A 19,120-nucleotide genomic window follows, 5' to 3' on the forward strand; every position below is an offset into this window, starting at 1 on the left:
CTGATGATTAAAACAATTGTTAGAAAAATTATATATATTTTATATGTATATTTATTTATTTAGCATAAACAACTAATTATGGAAAATCCCAAATATAGATTGTAGGAGGTCTACGGGAAAGAACCTCAGTTTTAAGAAGTTGGTACTTTGTGCTCTCGAAATGGTTGAGACCCTTAAATTTCAATCCCTAGGTCAAGTTTGTAGGTTTACCTTCCAGACGAATGGGAACCATTCTGTATACGTTTCTGGCTTCAGCATGGGGAAAAAGGGTCTCCAACAACAGAGTACTAGAGTCAAGTCCAGTGATTCCCAAAGTGGTCCAAGGTGGACCCCCAGGGGTCTCAGCCACGACGCAAATTTCCATCGTTAGATCTAATCTTCACATTTTTTGACGAGTTTTGGAAATATGGTAGAAATGTAGTAGCAGGGGGTCCACCGAAACCAGTAACATTTTGAAAGTGGTCTACGAGGAAAAAAAAAAAGTTTGGGAACGTCTGGTCTAGTCCATATCAAGCAATGGTCCTACAATAGAGACCACCAATTGTCCTAAAACTGGCCACAGAGATTCAAGTTGACCAAAGATGGATATCTGATCAGCTGTACGACACCAACACAAGTAGATGTCACAAAAAGTATGACATTAGATCACCCAACTGTACAGCAAACCTCAGTTTATGCACCTATGAACAAAAAAACCCAACAAAAACCATTTTCAATGCCAGCCAGTCCATGGCCACTGAGATGGGGAAGCAGTCATCATTTCGGACAAGGTGCCTATTTATATGCTGTGCACCCTCCATAGCTGGTGTAAATTTGCAGCAATATTTTTGCTACATTTCTGGCACAAAACAATAATAAATCTGGTGGGGCTGATGTTCTCGCCTCGTCTAAGTCCACTGTTCAGGAACAATAAGAACCACTAGAAAAAGTTAAAAAATTTTGCAAAAAAAAAAAAAAATTGCAATTAATGTCTCATATGCCAGAAAATTGTCCTACAAGACATGACAAATCTGTCCCAATGAATGAAGGTTTTATCAGATTGTTGGTGGCCAATCTTCTGCAGGGAAAAGAGATGTCCACCTCTAATTTACGACAAGTCTTAAGCTAGGTCATACACAGACAAAAGTTGGCCAGATCTGGCAATTTGGGCAAGACCAGCCAACCATCTCATGTGTATCGAGCAGAATAAAACTCTCGACCAAAGGCAGGTGTTGGAGGGAGGGTGGGTCTAGTAGAGGTCGATTCTCGCATGTTGGAGGTGTGGTGGAGAACTTGGCTGACTTATCTAATGTGTATGGCAGGTCTTGGTTCTAGCTTGGTCCACTGATGAGTATGAGAAAGATTTGGTTCCCTCTTTAGTCAATACTAAGCACTCTTGTAGCATTGATAGATCTTCATCAGGGGTGATGGTAGGTCAAACCACCATTTCCGATTCTTCCAAAGCCTAATTCGGACTACGACTCCTTTGTAAAAGGCAGACAGATGCCGTAAAGCTCCTCCAAATCACAAAATACGACCCATGATTGTATTCCATTGGAAGTAAATCTGTACCAAGCTACACATCTAATTCTACAATATTAATAATTGTATAATATAAATTAAAATTTTCTATTTTTTTTTTTCCCAAACTGGTCCAGACTGAATCCAAAGCCCTGATATGTGCTGCTATATGGTTTGTTGGCAAAATTGGAAATTTTATATACACACATTTGGAAATTACGTAAAAAATAATTGCCTGTGATTTTAACTCCCGCTTTCCGCATAAGGTTAAATGTATTAGCAACAAAAACACAAAAAAAGTAAAAACTATCGGACGACTCAATTACAAAAATGTGAAAAAGTATGAAAATTCACAAGTGACATTAATTAGTCCGAGCTTTTATGGCTAATTTTTGCTGCCGTACAAGACATTAGCAAACAGGTCTTGGAAGAAAGTTGCTGACTCATGTCATTAACAACTAGCATTTTGTTAAGTAATCGTTAAATGCGTTTCCCGAAATGTGATGTCCTTGGAAACAGATGTACTGTAAAGAAAATAAGCTGCTTCTGTACCATCGCTGCCGTAAGAAATTAAATAGGTTTGTCAAACGATTCCAAAAGGAGCAATGTTTCACAGCCATATATACACACTGTGCGAAATAACCTGGAATATATCCACAGCAGGGAGCGCAAAACTCCACGTAGGAGAAGAAAGCGAAGGATGGCGCAAAAGTCAAGTTAATACTCCTTGATGAAAACGACCCTCCAGATCTATAAAAATTTTTAAGCGTATCAGTTACTAAGTAGAACATGTTAACACCATACATCATTTGATTCTCACCGTTCCCCTGATCAATTTGGCGTTTTTCTTTTTAAAATCCGTCCATCCATTCAAAAGATATGACCCCTGAAATATTAGCTATAAACTAGCGCGGCTTCCCGGAGTGGGCGGGATCTTCAGAGAAAAAGTCCCCACCCACTGGGACAATCGGAGCTAGTTTACAGCTAGTCTTTCAAGGGCCATATCTTTTGAATGGGTGGATGGATTTTAAAAAGAAAAACATGAAATTGATCAGGGGAATGAGGAGAATAAATGTATTTTACTTAGCATGTTTTACTTGGTAACAGGTTCTCTTTAAAACATGGATAATATATTAAAAAAACCTCTTTTAGTCCCACTGTCAGCGCCGCCAGGGCCCCGGGGAGGGCGGCATTTTTGCTTACCTAAGCCAGTCCAGGACAAGCTGTCCTGTACTGGCTTAGCGTCACCAAGCGGTGGATTGGGGAGGCCCTGTGGACGCAGCGCTGGTCCAGCGGCCTCCCCTCACGCTCAGGCAGAGAGCAGGTCCTCTCCCTGCCTGCTAATGCCGCTCTGCCACACCCCCTTCGCTCCGCCCCCCCCTTTGCTCCGCCCAGGGGGGGGGGGGCTGTCGTCCGTCTTGGGCGGCAAAAAAGGTAGGTTCACCCCTGCCCACTGTTATGGACTTTAGATTCCCAGCTCTTCCTGCATTCATCTACAATGGTCAACGGCTTCTCAGAAAAACCTTTTGTGGTTCGGGACACTCTTCCACACCCCACCCATCTCCCATTGGATTGACTAGCACTGCAGGAGGGAGGTGTCCGAGATGACCAATGGACAGTGTACATAGGCTAATCTGAGAAACTGGTAGCCATTGTAGGTAAATGCATCAGAGGCTTTCCTCATGTCGTCACCATTCCCAAACAAATAGTTCTGTTATTTTCAGCATAGTTATGTGCTCTAGTGTCAGGTGGGTGGTCCAAGGCTGAAGCAGGAAGGCAGGGACCTCCCACCTAGTTTTGGTGCCCGATGTGCTTTGCAATGTCAGAAGAGTGGTGCCAGACACTGGGGCGTGACTAAGAGCTCCAATCACAGGCAATCAGTATTAGAGCTCAGATTCGCACCCCTTGCCTACTCCTGCCTGAAACCATCCACCTAAATAGCTCATCAGGCACCAAAACTGCTTGCGCTTGTTGCTCCGGAATGGTGGGGGCTAGAGAAAAAATTCCAACTGTGCTGGAATCAGTGGAGCAGAGCCTATTAAATGATGCAAATAGTTAGACTTGATGAAGGTGGTGAAGGTGGCTTCTACCATTGCCAATAGATTGTGGTTTTTCTCAATATGCAAATGAGCTCTTTGGAGCAATGTTGCGCTGTTGTTGTTGTTGCAATATTTCAGCAATGGAGACAGCGATACACAAGGGGACAAGGAACATATCCTATGTACGATCAGGAATTTTTTGCAAGGTTAGGTGTGAACACCGCTTAAAAGCAGGGCCTGAATAAAAAGTTACACTTCTGGGAAGAAAAGCGTTCCTACCCCAATACACAAAACCACCGTGCTAGATCTGAAGCCATGTCTGAAGCAAGCCTTTTAATAAGCCAATTTTTATTCATCTATTAAAATGCTAATGCACTAAAGCACTCTGCCAGCGTTTTTAAAGTGACGGGAGCATTTTTTTGCACAATGGCTACCAGCTGGGCGAAAGCTGTTTGTTTCGAGGGGAACCTTTGGCTAACGCGATCATTTGTTCTATTAGCGTAAGAATACAAAATACATATATGGCGTGGTACGGCAGCGGGATGGAGATATTACTGAGCGACGGGGAGAGCGGAGCGCGCTCATTAGCATGAACAAGGCTGTGATATTCCGCAGACATATGTAGGCTTCTTTTGCGACATCACAAACAGATTTCGGCTCTGCTCGTAGACAAAGCGTGTCATTCTAAACCAATGAATTTTTCGCCTGGTTTTTTTTTTTTCCTCTTTAGAAAAACATGAATGACAGTCGGCAGCTGTGGACTGAGATTATTTCTTCCATCTCCTGTCTTGCTAATTAAAAGGTTGATCACAGAACAATACGGCCGTCATTAATTTCCGCCTTCTGATTGGACGGGATCCTGCTGCCCCGCCTGATCCTTTCACAGTGCCGAAGTTAATGTGACAGGAGTCACAAGATGGATTGCCTGTTGCCATATTGCTCCTCGTCTCCAATCAAGAGCCATCGGTGTAAACTGATTGTTCTAATTTGCTCTCATTATTATTACAATATCAGGAGAAAATAATGTGCGCCGCTCCCTGTCAAAACCATGAGAAAGAGCCATTAGTTACAGGAAGACAAAGGCGGTTTTAATAGGGGCATGACCGCTTACTAATGTGTTTGCTGCAAACGGCACCCAGATCTGCTCTCGCCTCCTTCTATCTATGTGTGTGTACATTAAAACCGAATTTATTACAATTGTAATCACAATGACAGCGGGATCTTTCTGCAACAGTATTTAACATCAAAAGGAATGGTATGTAATACAGGGAGGAAGCGCGCAAGGCGGGGAATTAGCAAGCCTGCAGAATGGAACGTATAGTCATACATCATAGGTTACTTATAGGAAAGCTACTCATCACGGAGGGTATATATAGTGGTATACAGCAGATGTAACTGCTGGCCATTGCTCAGGTAGTAGAGTGTACATAACTGGTATGGCTATTCATTAGGCATATATACACATATAGATGTATGCTCACATATATAGCAAACACACGTATGTGCATATAAACAACAACAAAAAAAAACATTGTACTATATACACACACTATATTATACAAATATAATGCATAGTGTGCATATACACAAATATTTTTTAAATCTATTTACATATATATATATATATTTCTATGCACACATACATTAGTATGTGTATATATTTATATGTGTGTGTGCGCATATATAAATATACACACATTACATACATTACACACACACCCAGACACATTACATACACATCCAAACACACACTTCCAAACACATATTACATACACAAACACACATTACACACACACAGACACATATTACATACATAGACACACCCAAACAGACACTACATACACACACACATATTACATACACACCCCCCCAAACACACATTACATACACACACCCAAACACATTACATACATAGACACACCCAAACAGACACTACATACACACACAAACACATATTACATACACACACCCCCAAACACATATTACATACACACACACACAAACACATTACATACACACACAGACACATACTACATACATAGACACACCCAAACAGACACTATATACACACACACAAATATTACATACACACACACCCAGACACATATTACATACATACACACAATACATATACATACTTGGTTAACATCAATAACAGACAACAAATCTCAAGGAGGGAACACTGACTGTAATGGGGTCCGATAGGTGTCAGTCTTGTTTCCACCAGTTTTCTCCATCTTGTAAGACTTTTGGACTCTGCATCAGACGTACAACGAACTGAGCAAAGCCTTAGGCTACGTTCACACTGTCATTATTAACGCCCATTCATTTCTAACTTTCACACGTAGGTTTTTTTTTGTTTTTTTTTTTTTACTTTTACACTGGGGTGAATGGAGATGGCCACCAAACCCCAATGGAGGAGTCTCAATCTACATCTGTCCATTAATGTCCGTTGCTCTTATCCTGATCTCATTGCTTTATTTGCCAAACTGACTGCTTGGTACTTCTACCCAATTACGCATTTCCAAATCTGGATTTGGGGGCGAAAAACCTGACATCTGTGCAGCAAAGTGGAGAAAACTGTAAAAAAAACTTCAAGAACTGCAGTAAACAAGCGAAACTGACATAAAGCACAAACTTTCTATAAGCAGGATGTCTATTATTTCACCACGGATTACATGGGACACATGGGATTACATAGGATTGTCATGGGACAAAACTGCAAATACATGACAAAACCCCCCCCCAAAACAACCACCCACCCACCCCACCTCACGCATACAGAAATCCAGTGAAACTTTGTATCCATTATATCCAGATTTGATCGATTGACTGAAATTCTATTCTATTAATCGAAATTATTTTTTTATTATAGTGTACAGAAACAGAAATTTCTGCTATGTGTGAATTCTCTCATATCTGTTTAGCAGATGCGTTCAATGGATGTAAAATGGACGGAGAATGCATTTATTTTATTCATTTATTTTTTTTAAAATCGGACATAGGAGATCCATTTCTATAGTTATTTTTGTTTGTATGTAACTTTTTGGTGTCTAATAAAAAAAAAAAAAATTATAATATATATATATATATATATATATATATATATATATATATGGGCCTCTCACCCCTACTCAAATAGAACCAAAGGGGTCATGTTCATAAGAAAAAAAAAAAAAAAAAAACCACGTTGTGATTGTATCCTAACCTAGTAAAGCAATGTGAATTTTTTTTTTTTTTAGTATGTAAGGTTTGATATACTCCCATTGTCCCCTATAGCCAAGTCATTCGCATCTTTAATTACCGCCAGCAAAAGCAGGCGAAAAAAAAGTTTTAAGCCATTGCCCTTCCCATTAAGAACGCCCCATCCCATTCCCCGAAGGCGTCTGCCGCTACCTGCGTACGCAAATATATTTTCCTAATTTTGCTATAAAAACATATTAACAAGGCTTGGCAGCCCGGTAGTAAACACGGAACAATCCAACGCGGGCAGGGGTTGGCTCGGAGCAGGTGCCAGGATCTGTAAAACTTTTCACGAGCAGTATTTCAGGTGATGAAACCCAAGACGCCGCACAAATCCTCCTGGTGGCCGACAGGACAGCGGCTAATATTTGCCGTGACTATATTTTGATTATACGATTTATTTGGAGGAACGGGGGTGGGGGGGTTAGGACCACTTGGTCCCTGGCAGGGAAAGGGTTCGCGGGGTAGACTTTTTGACAAGCGTTTTAAAATCCCAGCACTAAAAGCCTGCACTACAAAATGTGCTGATGATGCCAATTACAAGCCCCCAGCCGAATCCTCCAGCCCCCACCATTCGGGCAGATTTATGTGGGCTCTTGCCGACGTTATTACAAGTCAGAGTTTATTGGGAAATTGTTACATTATGCGGAGTGTCTAACAAATTGCTTATGCTGCTATAATTGGATTACAACAGCCGCTTGCTCCCACCGGTAAGATTAGGCAAGTAGAGCTCCTGCCGATCTCTGAGCGTTAGCAGTAATTTTATTTGCCTTGCCTCTCTCTTTCCTAACAACATGCCTCTCTCCCTGCCAGCTGTCTGCTGAAAAGGCAAAGGCTTGTTCCTTGGCCTTAACAATGCAATTACAGCCCCGCAGATCGCACTGTTTGTGCATTAAGTACAGTGCCAAAACGAGGCAAATTGATCGTTTGACTTTTGAAGAAGCCATGTGATCTTCTCCGTGCGGGTGATCTGACATGCACCAGCGCTCGCCCCTGCCGCTCATTCTGCTTGGAGAACTCTATAACACATCATTTTTCTAATGAACACACTAGGTGGATTGAGGAAAGAAAAAAAAAAACAAAAAAAAACCCCCACAACAGCTACCTATATTTTAAGTACCGCCATTAATGAGATACCGCGTAGAGCGCCGGGCGGCGTAAAGTTTAACACGGTGTAGATGACAGATATTACTATGGACTTATTATTACTTTTAGTTGGGTTTACTTGTTTACTTTTAATAGCAATTGTGACACCTAGAGGACGACCAAGGTTCCTGCACCCGCCCGATATTTCAAAATAATCCACAACATAAAGTTTAAGAGGTAGAAAAAAAAAAAAAAAAAGTATAATGTAAGATCAGGTGAGCAATACAAAACCATAGGTGGTTCTGATTCTGGGAATTAGGTTTACTCCTTAAGGCTAAGGCCCCACGTTGCGGAAATGCAGCTTTTTTGTTGCAGATTTGGTTGCTTTTTTTTTTTTCTTTTTTTTTTTTTTAGCCAAAGCCAGGAGTGGATTGAGCAGAAGGGAGAAGTGTAAGGGCCCCTTAAAAAGGGCGTAAGCACTCCGTTCCTTTAGACCCGTACACGCGAGCGCTTCCAAACACATCCCATTCACTTCAATGGGAGCGCGCGTAAAGCCCTAAGATATTCCTATATAATTCCCCATTCCTTTTGTAGCCATTCTTGCCTTTGGCTTACAAGAAAAGAAAAAAAAAAAAAAAAAAAAAAAGTTGTGTTTCCGCAACGTGAGGCCTCTGCCTTAAAGGGAATCGGTCAGGTATAAAAATGCCCCCCAAACCAGTAAGGGTTCCTTCACACAGAGTTACGCTCTGCACATTTTACATGTGTAAAAATACAAAGTCTAAAATGTAGTTAGCCATTGAGTTCAATGGTTTTTTTTCGTATAATGCGCGTCTTTTTCTGCGCGCACACACAAAAAAAAGCCATTGCGCTCAATGGCTAACTACATTTTACACGTGTATTTTTACACATGTAAAATGGACAAAAAGCATGGAGTGTAACTCCGTGTGAAGGCGCCCTTAGAATGCTTTTTAATAGGAACAGAAACCTATCTTCGTGGCTACAAACAGAGGATGCAATGCAGAGATAACCAGCTTTTCTTCTGGATATGGAACTGCAAGTGCATTAGGGGAGGGGCCTGCTGTGCCAGAGTTGCCTACAGATGGCCCCAAGTACTTCTAGAATTGCTGACGTTAGTGGTGTCCTTTAGTAGTCAGTGACATTTTCAGCTTCTGCCGACTGCCATATCCATATAAAGATGAAGATTTCTGCTTCTGCTATTAAATGCACTAGTATAGTTTTGGAAAACATTTTGGACCTGACACACTCCCTTTAAGGCTGAGGTCACAATCGTCTGAAACAGGAAGCAGGAGTGGATTTAGCAGAAGTATAAGACTTTCCTTGACCTTTGCCATTCCTTTTGAAGCCACTGTTTGCGTTGGCCGACAAAAAAGGGGCTGTCTCAGCAGTCATGTGTGGCAAGCACAGGCACGTCTTGCACCTGAATTTTCAATGTCACACCTTCCAAGCCTTCTCGGATTTCTCCACTTCTTGGAAAACCCCTTTAAAAGGTACCACAACGGTTCACAGCGCTGCAGTTCCAGGCCACTAAAGCAAGTAGTGGCAGTAAGACCATCAGCGATTGCCACCTATCTATCTTCTGACTTGTCCCACAGGGGAGCAGGTGAATCCCCTGATGGACCCCTGATAAAGGTGGGACCCAAGTCCACAACCACCTGCAAACAGCGGTTGAGAAAACCATCCAGTGTGTGTTATGATGCGAAGGGGGAAAATATGTGTGTGGTGGTGTCCAACATGGGGCCATTTTGAAAGCTGCCATACATATCCTTGGACCATGATGTACAGACTGCAGGTGAGGGCAACTTGGGGTTCCAGCTTGGCTCAGGGTCCCACCAGAGGGACTCACCTTCTCCCCTATTGGCCAGTGGCTGAGATCACACCTAGGCACAAAGGCATACTGACCAACTCCATCCCTCCCTTGGTACAAACGTCTTAACATCAATTTGGGTGCCCCAATCACCAATCATCTTGTGGCGTCTCCAGTTCTCTCAGCTTGCAAGCGCCCTAGCTCATGGCAAGAGACAGCCGGCTACTGACAGGACCCTAGGACACCCAAGGATAGGACTACTGAAGCTACTACTGAGGAGAAACACAGGTCTGTGTAGCTTTAAGAACAAAAGTCAAGTACAATGGGCCCATAGAATGATTATTATACTGGTGGGTCCTCAGTACCCCCCATCCAATTCCTCCCATCTTTGTAAGCATATTCATACAAATCATGATGCCCTCATTTTTATGGTGACATGATCCCTTTAAATCATTGCCCACTTAAGGCGTAGAAGTCCGGTGGACAGTCTTTGCAGCCCAATAGGCATCGGAATTGAAGCTCAGCTCCCGTTCAATCCAAGAACCTGGCACAGCCAATACACAGCATGTCGGGCAACCTGCCCACAACAGCTGACTGGTGGGGGCGCTGTGGACCTCCATCGATCTGATATTGATGATGATCCAGTACTTATCACATCCCAGTGGATAATGGTTGCTACGTCACACTTCCACCCCAATACGTGAGATTCTAGAAATTTCTAACGAGAAACTTTCAAGATCGCACAGAGGACGACAAATTGGAAATGATATCTCCAAGCTGTTTTTTCCCATTATTTTAATATTTCAAGTAAAATAAAGATCACAAAGTAAAGTGGGAGCCTCCTCCTCACATTAGTAGGACGCCACTCAATGATCCATGTATCCCATTGTGTTTTCTAGTTGCCTCCAAGAACCCTGCGTTCTGACTCACAAGACACAACATCTGCATGGATCCGGCAACGTTAAACGCTCCCATACATCTGAAGAGCGCACAAGCCTAAAAACGAAAGGTTTTAAAGAAATAATCCGATTGTTTACAATATGTTTTTTCCCCCCTTTAATTGCCAGTAATAGCTGGTACAGCAAAGTGCAACAAACGTGGAGCGGTTACACAGTTCACGCTCAGTCGTAATTCTCGAGGAAAATGTTTACTATCTCTTATGAGAAAAGGACGTGGTGCTCATTAAACAGCATGGCTCTCCTCACGCCACAATCGTACTGCTTCAGCATAATCTCAGCTGAAATATCTTCTGTCCTGTAGATATAATTCTCTGATCTAAACAACCGCGCTATTAAAATTCATTAAATAAGAGTGGATATCGGAGCAGGGCAATGAGCGCCGGAGCACGGGCCGCACTTATGGAGGAGCCGAATCATTTATTTTCTAGACAAAATTAGCCAGCCACTGGAATAGCCCGAGCGGAAGATCGTAGAAGGGCTGCGGGGATATAGAGAAGGCTAGAACGGGCATGGGTGACGTATACGAGCCATCGGTAGGGTCGTTATTTGGGAACGGACTGGAAACATGGATGACCATGCTGTACTGTAGAGTCCAATCTTTTGGTACAATTGGGGATCATGGATGATAATGACAATGCAGCTACGTAGGGTCAATACTGGGATTATGATTGACAATACAGCTACGTAGGGTCAAAACTAGGAACACATATTTCATCAGGGCAGGGTCCATTATTTGGGAACTAACTAGAAACATGGATGACCATGCTGTACTGTAGAGTGCAATCTTTTGGTGCAATCTGGGATCATGGATCACCATGACAATGCAGCTACGTAGGGTCAATACTGGGATTATGATTGACAATACAGCTACTAGGAACACACAATTCATCAGGGCAGGGTCCATTATTTGGGCAGTGCCTAGGGACCTGGATGAGAATGCAGTAGTGTATGGTGCATTATTTGGACAATCATGGGAAGAGCAGTGCAGGATTTGTCTGGGAATATGGTTGAGAATGTACACAGGGACAGGAGACAAAAAAAAAAAAAAAACCTCACAGGAGATGTTGTGCACATTTCTTGTATTTTCCATCCAGCCTGGACCACCATGACTACTTCCAGCTGTGACTTCTCTGCAACACAAGCATCTTCGGTGCCGATCTATTCTAGCACCTTTCCTTCATCTACAAAAGGACTCCATTTGCTGCTACCTCCAAATCTGTCCCTGTTGCAGTCCCTTTATACCACAATTACGGTAATATACAGCATCAAATTACGGTCGTATGTATGGGGCCCAACTCTGAATACAAAGAATTCTCACTGGACTACATTATATAAATCCCTATGTATTCCACCATTTGGGCATACATTCTGAAGTCCTTCTGATCTTAAAGTGGTAACTACACCATAAGGCCCCATAGTCTGTGTACCATCTGTAATAACTTATAGCATACAGACCTATTAACTTCTACAGTCCCATACATATGGCCAGAATTTCATGCATTAATGTGAGGGCCGTAGGAGAACCCAGCTGTAAAATATGGAGCAGGTCCCATTTTATAAGTTTTTCTGGCTTGGTCCATCAATTTCATCGATAAGGTCCATGGAAAACACAGACTGCAAACTTGTCCACTACTAGAATCCCGTGCATGGGGCCTAAAGACAAAAGGGTCATTCAAGATTTACTGAAATGTAAGAGTTTTAGTCCATAGAAATGGCGGAATCCAGGCTGCAATGGAGGCATCTTGTAGGAAATGGCTTGTGCATACATAGGAGTGTAACAATAAGGGGGCAGGGGTTGCAGTCATGTCTAGCCCCACTCACAAATTTTCCATTGGGACCCAGGATCTGCAAGTTACAACTATAACAAAGAAATAGAAACTGGATTTTACTACTGGATTTTAAGAATTCTAAGGCCCGGTTCATATCTGTGCATGGGTTTCCGTTCAGGACGTCCACTTGAGCACCACAGAACAGAAACCTAATCCACATAAAAAGCGGTTACCTTAGGAAACCCAAAGACCCCATAGACTATAATGGGGGTCTATGTGGCTTCTGGACGAAAAATGCGGAGAGAAAAGTGCTACTTACAGCGCTTTTCTCTCCACATTTTTCATGTAGAGGGGGGAACGGAATGGTCCGAATGCAGATGTGAACCGGGCCTAAGATGCATCCCATATGTCTGTAGGCAGAGTCTGCCCAATAACAATGTAGAAACACAGCGCTTTCACTAAACTTGCTGAACATCGGCATACATGGAAACAGGGTGTACTTACTTTAACTACACAACTTTCTGTCTTCATGGCAGATCCAGATAAGCAGACAGTTTCTTGGTTTAAGCACAATCTGGCACAACTATTGTAAGTCTGGAGAGAGAAAAAATAAAAGTTGGGTCAGGCATTTCTTATATTACAGTAAACCATTTGCGTTTCTGAAAAAAAGAAACCCTAGAACCGCTATATACGATATACAGTAAGTAAGGTACAAGGGTCACATTGGCTGTGTGTGCGGGAAACTTTTCTCTACGGCAAGACCAGGGATACAGAGAAATATCCTAAACCGAAAACTTACCAAAAACTGTATGCTGAACAGTACAAAAATACCAATAATGTAACCCTTACTAGTTATTATACTTACTGGTATAGCGCCATCATATTCCGCAGCACTGTACACTGTCCCATACAGGGCTCAAAATCTACAGGCCCTTATCAGCAACATCTAAATAAAGGACAAGTATTCAAGTACCGTATATACTCGAGTATAAGCCAAATTTTTCAGCACAGTTTTTGTGCTGAACAAGCCCCCCTCAGCTCATACTCGAGTCAAGGAAAAAATTTATATATTTATTTACTTTTTTTTTTTTTTTTTTTTTTTGGGGGGGGGGGGGGGAGTCTATGACCACCTGCAATAGTAATGTATGGAATCTCCCATAACATAGTGGGAAAAAAAAAAGCTTCAAAAAAAATATATATCATGAAAAATAATAGTTGTAAATCCCTTCTTTCTCTAGAATACATATAAAAGTAGAAAATGACTATGACACACAAACACATTAGGTATCCCTGTGTCTGACAGTGCCCGGTCTACTGAATATAGGGGATCTGCAGTGCTCTTGTTCTGTCCAGAAGGGGTTAATAGGAGCACTGCAGATCCCCTATATTCAGCCAGACTGAGTTCCAAGTGGGGGAAAAAAAACTCCGTCCTCAAGCTCAGGGAAGGGGCAGACAGACAACCAAAACACCCCCTCCCTTTCCCCAGCACCCAGCAACTACTGCACCCAAAAACTCCGACCATTTTAATTTTTGAAATTTTCCAGTAGCTGCTGCATTTCCCCCCTCGGCTTATACTCGAGTCAATAAGTTTTGCCAGTTTTTTGTGGTAAAATTAGGGGCCTCGGCTTATATTCGGGTCGGCTTATACTCGAGTATATACGGTATTATACAAAGAGCAGGGCTACTAGGGGCGTAGGAATGGCACCCTGCTTAGAACTTACCACCAACATGTAATCTACATTTTAAGACACCCCTCGACTTGCCCAAGAGTATTCCATATTTTTTGTTATTCTCTGGCCTGAGAAACGTACAGAAGAGTAGGTTGTAGTGAAGGTAACCTCCATACCACCAGCTCTATAAGAGAGTCTCATTGTCCACGCTAAGAGTGTCAGTGCGAGAGTCTTACTGCTGGTCACATGACACCGCCGAGGACCCAAAAGGAATGAATACAACCTCAGACGGTATAAGAATACATTAGATACAAATATACATAATCTACGACAGAATCTGAAGCCAAAATTAGACCGTTGACTGGACCATAACCAGATTGTACCCCATTGAAACTCTAAAACTGATAAAGAGGCCAGGAGTGGCCAACTATCCAGGCAACACTATTCTAAAATTGTCGTAGCCATTACAAAAAACAGTGCATAGATTTTTGATCAAAAATTTTAATCACATTTTAGTAGCTGACCGAAACACAAAAACAAGGCCCATTGTGTTGTCATCAAGTTAATATCACAGATTAATGGCTATAAAGTATAACAAATTACAGCAAAGAGGAATGAGAAGTCATCCAGGAGATATTCCAAGCATGGAGTTATAGTGTCGGGGAATCCTGGCCAGCAGCCAGTTTTCCTTGTGCTACAGACTTTCGGCATGAGAAGCCTTGTTATTATTAAACCGGGTGTATCCCGGGCACCAGAGGTCTGATAAATGGATTTACAGATTAGCATCCTAATAACGTCACAGCTACTGTAACCTACTGTACATATACAAGACGCGTATACGTTATAGACACACATACAAAACCTATCAATAGGATAAAATGGTGGCCCCCACTAAGAACAAACCAGATGGGTTGGGAGGTCATGCGGCTGCAGAATACTATTTTGGTAAATAAGAATTTTTTTAAAATCACCAATAGTGTCGCCCCACCCCACCATACCTCTTCCTACATACTTCACAAGGTGAACCACACAAAGAAAGCATCGAAAACCTTTTCGGCCTCTCACAAAGATGTGGTGGTTGGAACCAAAAATCTTGAAATTTTCATTCATTAAACCAAAGTACAGCTTTCTGGTGGACCAATGTCCATTCCTTGAGCTTCTTGGCCCATGCAGTCCTCCTCTTCTTGTTACTCAGTAGAGGCTTCTTGGCAGAACGTTGGACATAAAGGTTTGATTCTTGAAGTTTCCTCTGAATAGTTGATGTTGACATGGTCTGGTACTCCAACTCTGAAACATTTATTGGGGCTTTAATCTACTGTGCTGGTAATATGTGGTTTCTGAGGTTGGTAACTAAAACTTATCCAGTAAGAGCTTCCTATCCTAGGATGTTCCACATGAGAAAGTTTCATGACTGTACTTAAGGCCAACTTCATAGTTTTCCAGATGATCCAACCTTCCTATCAATAATGACTGCCTTTTCTCTTTAGTTAGATGAATGGTTCTGGACAATGTGGATTAGAATAGTAGATGACTGGGACTAAAACATTGTATGGAACTGTATACCAATCCTACCCATGCACAATACAATTGATGGCCTCCAACACATCATGAAGGCAACAAATTCCACATGTTATGTCTAACCTGGTAGAAGAAAACCAGCAGGTTCATGAGGTAGTCACCTGGAATGATCTTTCTCAGTGAAGTCCTCCTTCTAGAACCACACGGCTCTTACAAATAAGTCTGCCTTCACCTACATTCATCGGGTCCAGGGTTTGGTAGCGTTCCAGGTTGAGGGTGCACAATATATAAAACCAAACCAAACGCTCAAAATACTGGAGAATGAGAATTCCTATAAATGATCATTCGGCCAAAAACTTTAGCCTGGCGAGGACCACAATCTTCAAACAGGGCCCATGTTAGTCTTCATCCACCAATGCGGTCACGCCATTGCTGTAGGACTGGTGGGTCCTACTGAAGCAGCAGTGAGGAATATAACGGGTGCCTAGGGGCCCTTTCTTTAATTTAGGACATGTCCTGCTGATTGCCATCCAGAACGATTATAAATTAATAGTAAGACGTGAATCTGGCGAATCCTCCATTGTCACGAACAAGGCGCAGACCTGGCCATGGATTGGGTGCAGGCCGTGTGTAGTCTTATGCCCAAAAGTAAGTTGGGCAGTAAATCGGTTATAGACAATGGGCCTGGCTATGGCCTGCTCAATCTTTGAAAAAATTACAAAGTTGACAATTAGAGTTGCGATTGGCCTTAAAAAGTTGCAAGCCCCTGGACCGCGACTTTTTTTTTTATTTGCAACCCTGATCAGAAAAAGTTTCGTTGGGCTGCTAAAACGATACCATGGATGTACGCAAATCCTTACCAGACCCATCATACAGGCCAACGTGTCCATCGGCGTTTCGTGGCCCTTTAAATAAAGCTGCTGGAACGTCTTCTAGAAATGTAAGGAAACCTATTACGGTTACAGCGTCCCTGTCTGACATTACTTCTGCGAAGGATGAGCCCTGTCTGCAGCGCGGCGAGAGATCTGGTATGCTAACAAACACAAATACCGATTTCACGTAATGACTTTGGCCGGGCTGCCTATAATTTTGAATGCGTTTTCAATTTTCGTAGCGCTGCTGGGGTAAAAACACTGCGAAGCTTTATTTTATTTTTTTATTTTTTTTGTCCTTTTACAATAGGTTCAATGACACAAGATTATCAAACACAGTAATGGTTAATCAATAGAGGGTTTACTTGTCACAGGAAACATATAACACACTAAAAGCAATTGATCACCGCGGCCTCACTCATTTACTAGGAGACAGCGAAAAAGATACAGCGGCGATGCAACGCCAAATGTACGCAAACACAAAGCATACACAATATATACTCAGAGAGGTGAGATAGAGAATGGATAGGTATGGGATGGTTTATATGGACAGCTGTAAATAAGGCAGCATGGGGGTAACTACCAGGGCAGCAGATACTATGGGGCCGAAGATACAAGGAGCGATAACTATGGAAGATAGAAGGTGTGGAAACCTGACTACACCTCCATAACGTCATTGGGACATCAAAACTACGGTCTTCATATGCGGTGATGTCACAGTAATCTTTTAGTCTGGGTAGTATCTCTGCACTGTGATATCACTGTGTATTATCCCTGTACTGTGACATCACTGTGTGTATTATCCCTGTACTGTGACATCACTGTGTGTATTATCCCTGTACTGTGACATCACTGTGTGTATTATCCCTGTACTGTGACATCACTGTGTGTATTATCCCTGTACTGTGACATCACTGTGTGTATTATCCCTGTACTGTGACATCACTGTGTGTATTATCCCTGTACTGTGACATCACTGTGTGTATTATCCCTGTACTGTGACATCACTGTGTGTATTATCCCTGTACTGTGACATCACTGTGTGTATTATCCCTGTACTGTGACATCACTGTGTGTATTATCCCTGTACTGTGACATCACTGTGTGTATTATCCCTGTACTGTGACATCACTGTGTGTATTATCCCTGTACTGTGACATCACTGTGTGTATTATCCCTGTACTGTGACATCACTGTGTGTATTATCCCTGTACTGTGACATCACTGTGTGTATTATCCCTGTACTGTGACATCACTGTGTATTATCCCTGTACTGTGACATCACTGTGTGTATTATCTCTGTACTGTGACATCACTGTGTGTATTATCCCTGTACTGTGACATCACTGTGTGTATTATCCTGTACTGTGACATCACTGTGTGTATTATCCCTGTACTGTGACATCACTGTGTGTATTATCCCTGTACTGTGACATCACTGTGTGTATTATCCCTGTACTGTGACATCACTGTGTGTATTATCCCTGTACTGTGACATCACTGTGTGTATTATCTCTGTACTGTGACATCACTGTGTGTATTATCCTGTACTGTGACATCACTGTGTGTATTATCCCTGTACTGTGACATCACTGTGTGTATTATCCCTGTACTGTGACATCACTGTGTGTATTATCCCTGTACTGTGACATCACTGTGTATTATCCTGTACTGTGACATCACTGTGTGTATTATCCCTGTACTGTGACATCACTGTGTGTATTATCCCTGTACTGTGACATCAGTGTGTATTATCCCTGTACTGTGACATCACTGTGTGTATTATCCCTGTACTGTGCCATCACTGCGTGTATTATCTCTGTACTGTGACATCACTGCGTGTATTATCCCTGTACTGTGACATCACTGCGTGTATTATCCCTGTCCTGTGACATCACTGTGTGTATTATCTCTGTACTGTGACATCACTGTGTGTATTATCCTGTACTGTGACATCACTGTGTGTATTATCCCTGTACTGTGACATCACTGTGTGTATTATCTCTGTACTGTGACATCACTGTGTATTATCCCTGTACTGTGACATCACTGTGTGTATTATCCTGTACTGTGACATCACTGTGTGTATTATCCCTGTACTGTGACATCACTGTGTGTATTATCCCTGTACTGTGACATCACTGTGTGTATTATCCCTGTACTGTGACATCACTGTGTGTATTATCCCTGTTGTTAGGAGTATTTAGGTTCTTTACTTTCTATTTTTCTTACCTGGGGAGTTTTTGGCTGCGCAGTGTCTGGGGTGGCATCCTGGCGCTGCGGGGTTGTCCTGTCGTGGGTATTGGTGCACACCTTCTGACTTGCACGTGCGCACTGATGGTAGGCAGCTTTATCTCCTGGTTGATTAGTCTGTCCTCCCATTTGCACCTGGGAGGAGTGGTCTCTACTCTGTATTTAAACCCATGCCTCCCATGGTTCTGTGCTGAGTGTCGCTTTTACAGAGCTAGGCCTTAGCAGGAGGAGTAGGTGGTGTTCTGGGATAGAGGAAGTTCCGTGGTTGGTTTTTGGGAGGTTTGGGTGAACGAGTTGGTTTGTGTGTTTTCCGTTCTGTGTTCACCAATCCTCCCTCTGTGTATAATTGACTGTGTGAGTGAATTGCCTTATCCTTTGATTTCTAC

General features: G+C 42.4%; 1 protein-coding gene across 1 annotated transcript in view; it reads right to left on the reverse strand.

Moving 5' to 3' along the window:
* The window catches only part of BTRC (beta-transducin repeat containing E3 ubiquitin protein ligase), a 137,632-nt gene that overhangs the window by 48,300 nt on the left and 70,212 nt on the right, over window positions 1-19,120 (reverse strand). The window contains exon 3 of the mRNA XM_075257527.1: window positions 12,926-13,015. Within this exon, the coding sequence (XP_075113628.1) occupies window positions 12,926-13,015 (90 nt within the window). The remainder of the gene's footprint in view (window positions 1-12,925; window positions 13,016-19,120) is intronic.

This window comes from Leptodactylus fuscus, chromosome 10 (genome assembly GCF_031893055.1).
Source record: "Leptodactylus fuscus isolate aLepFus1 chromosome 10, aLepFus1.hap2, whole genome shotgun sequence".
Taxonomy (NCBI): domain Eukaryota; kingdom Metazoa; phylum Chordata; class Amphibia; order Anura; family Leptodactylidae; genus Leptodactylus; species Leptodactylus fuscus.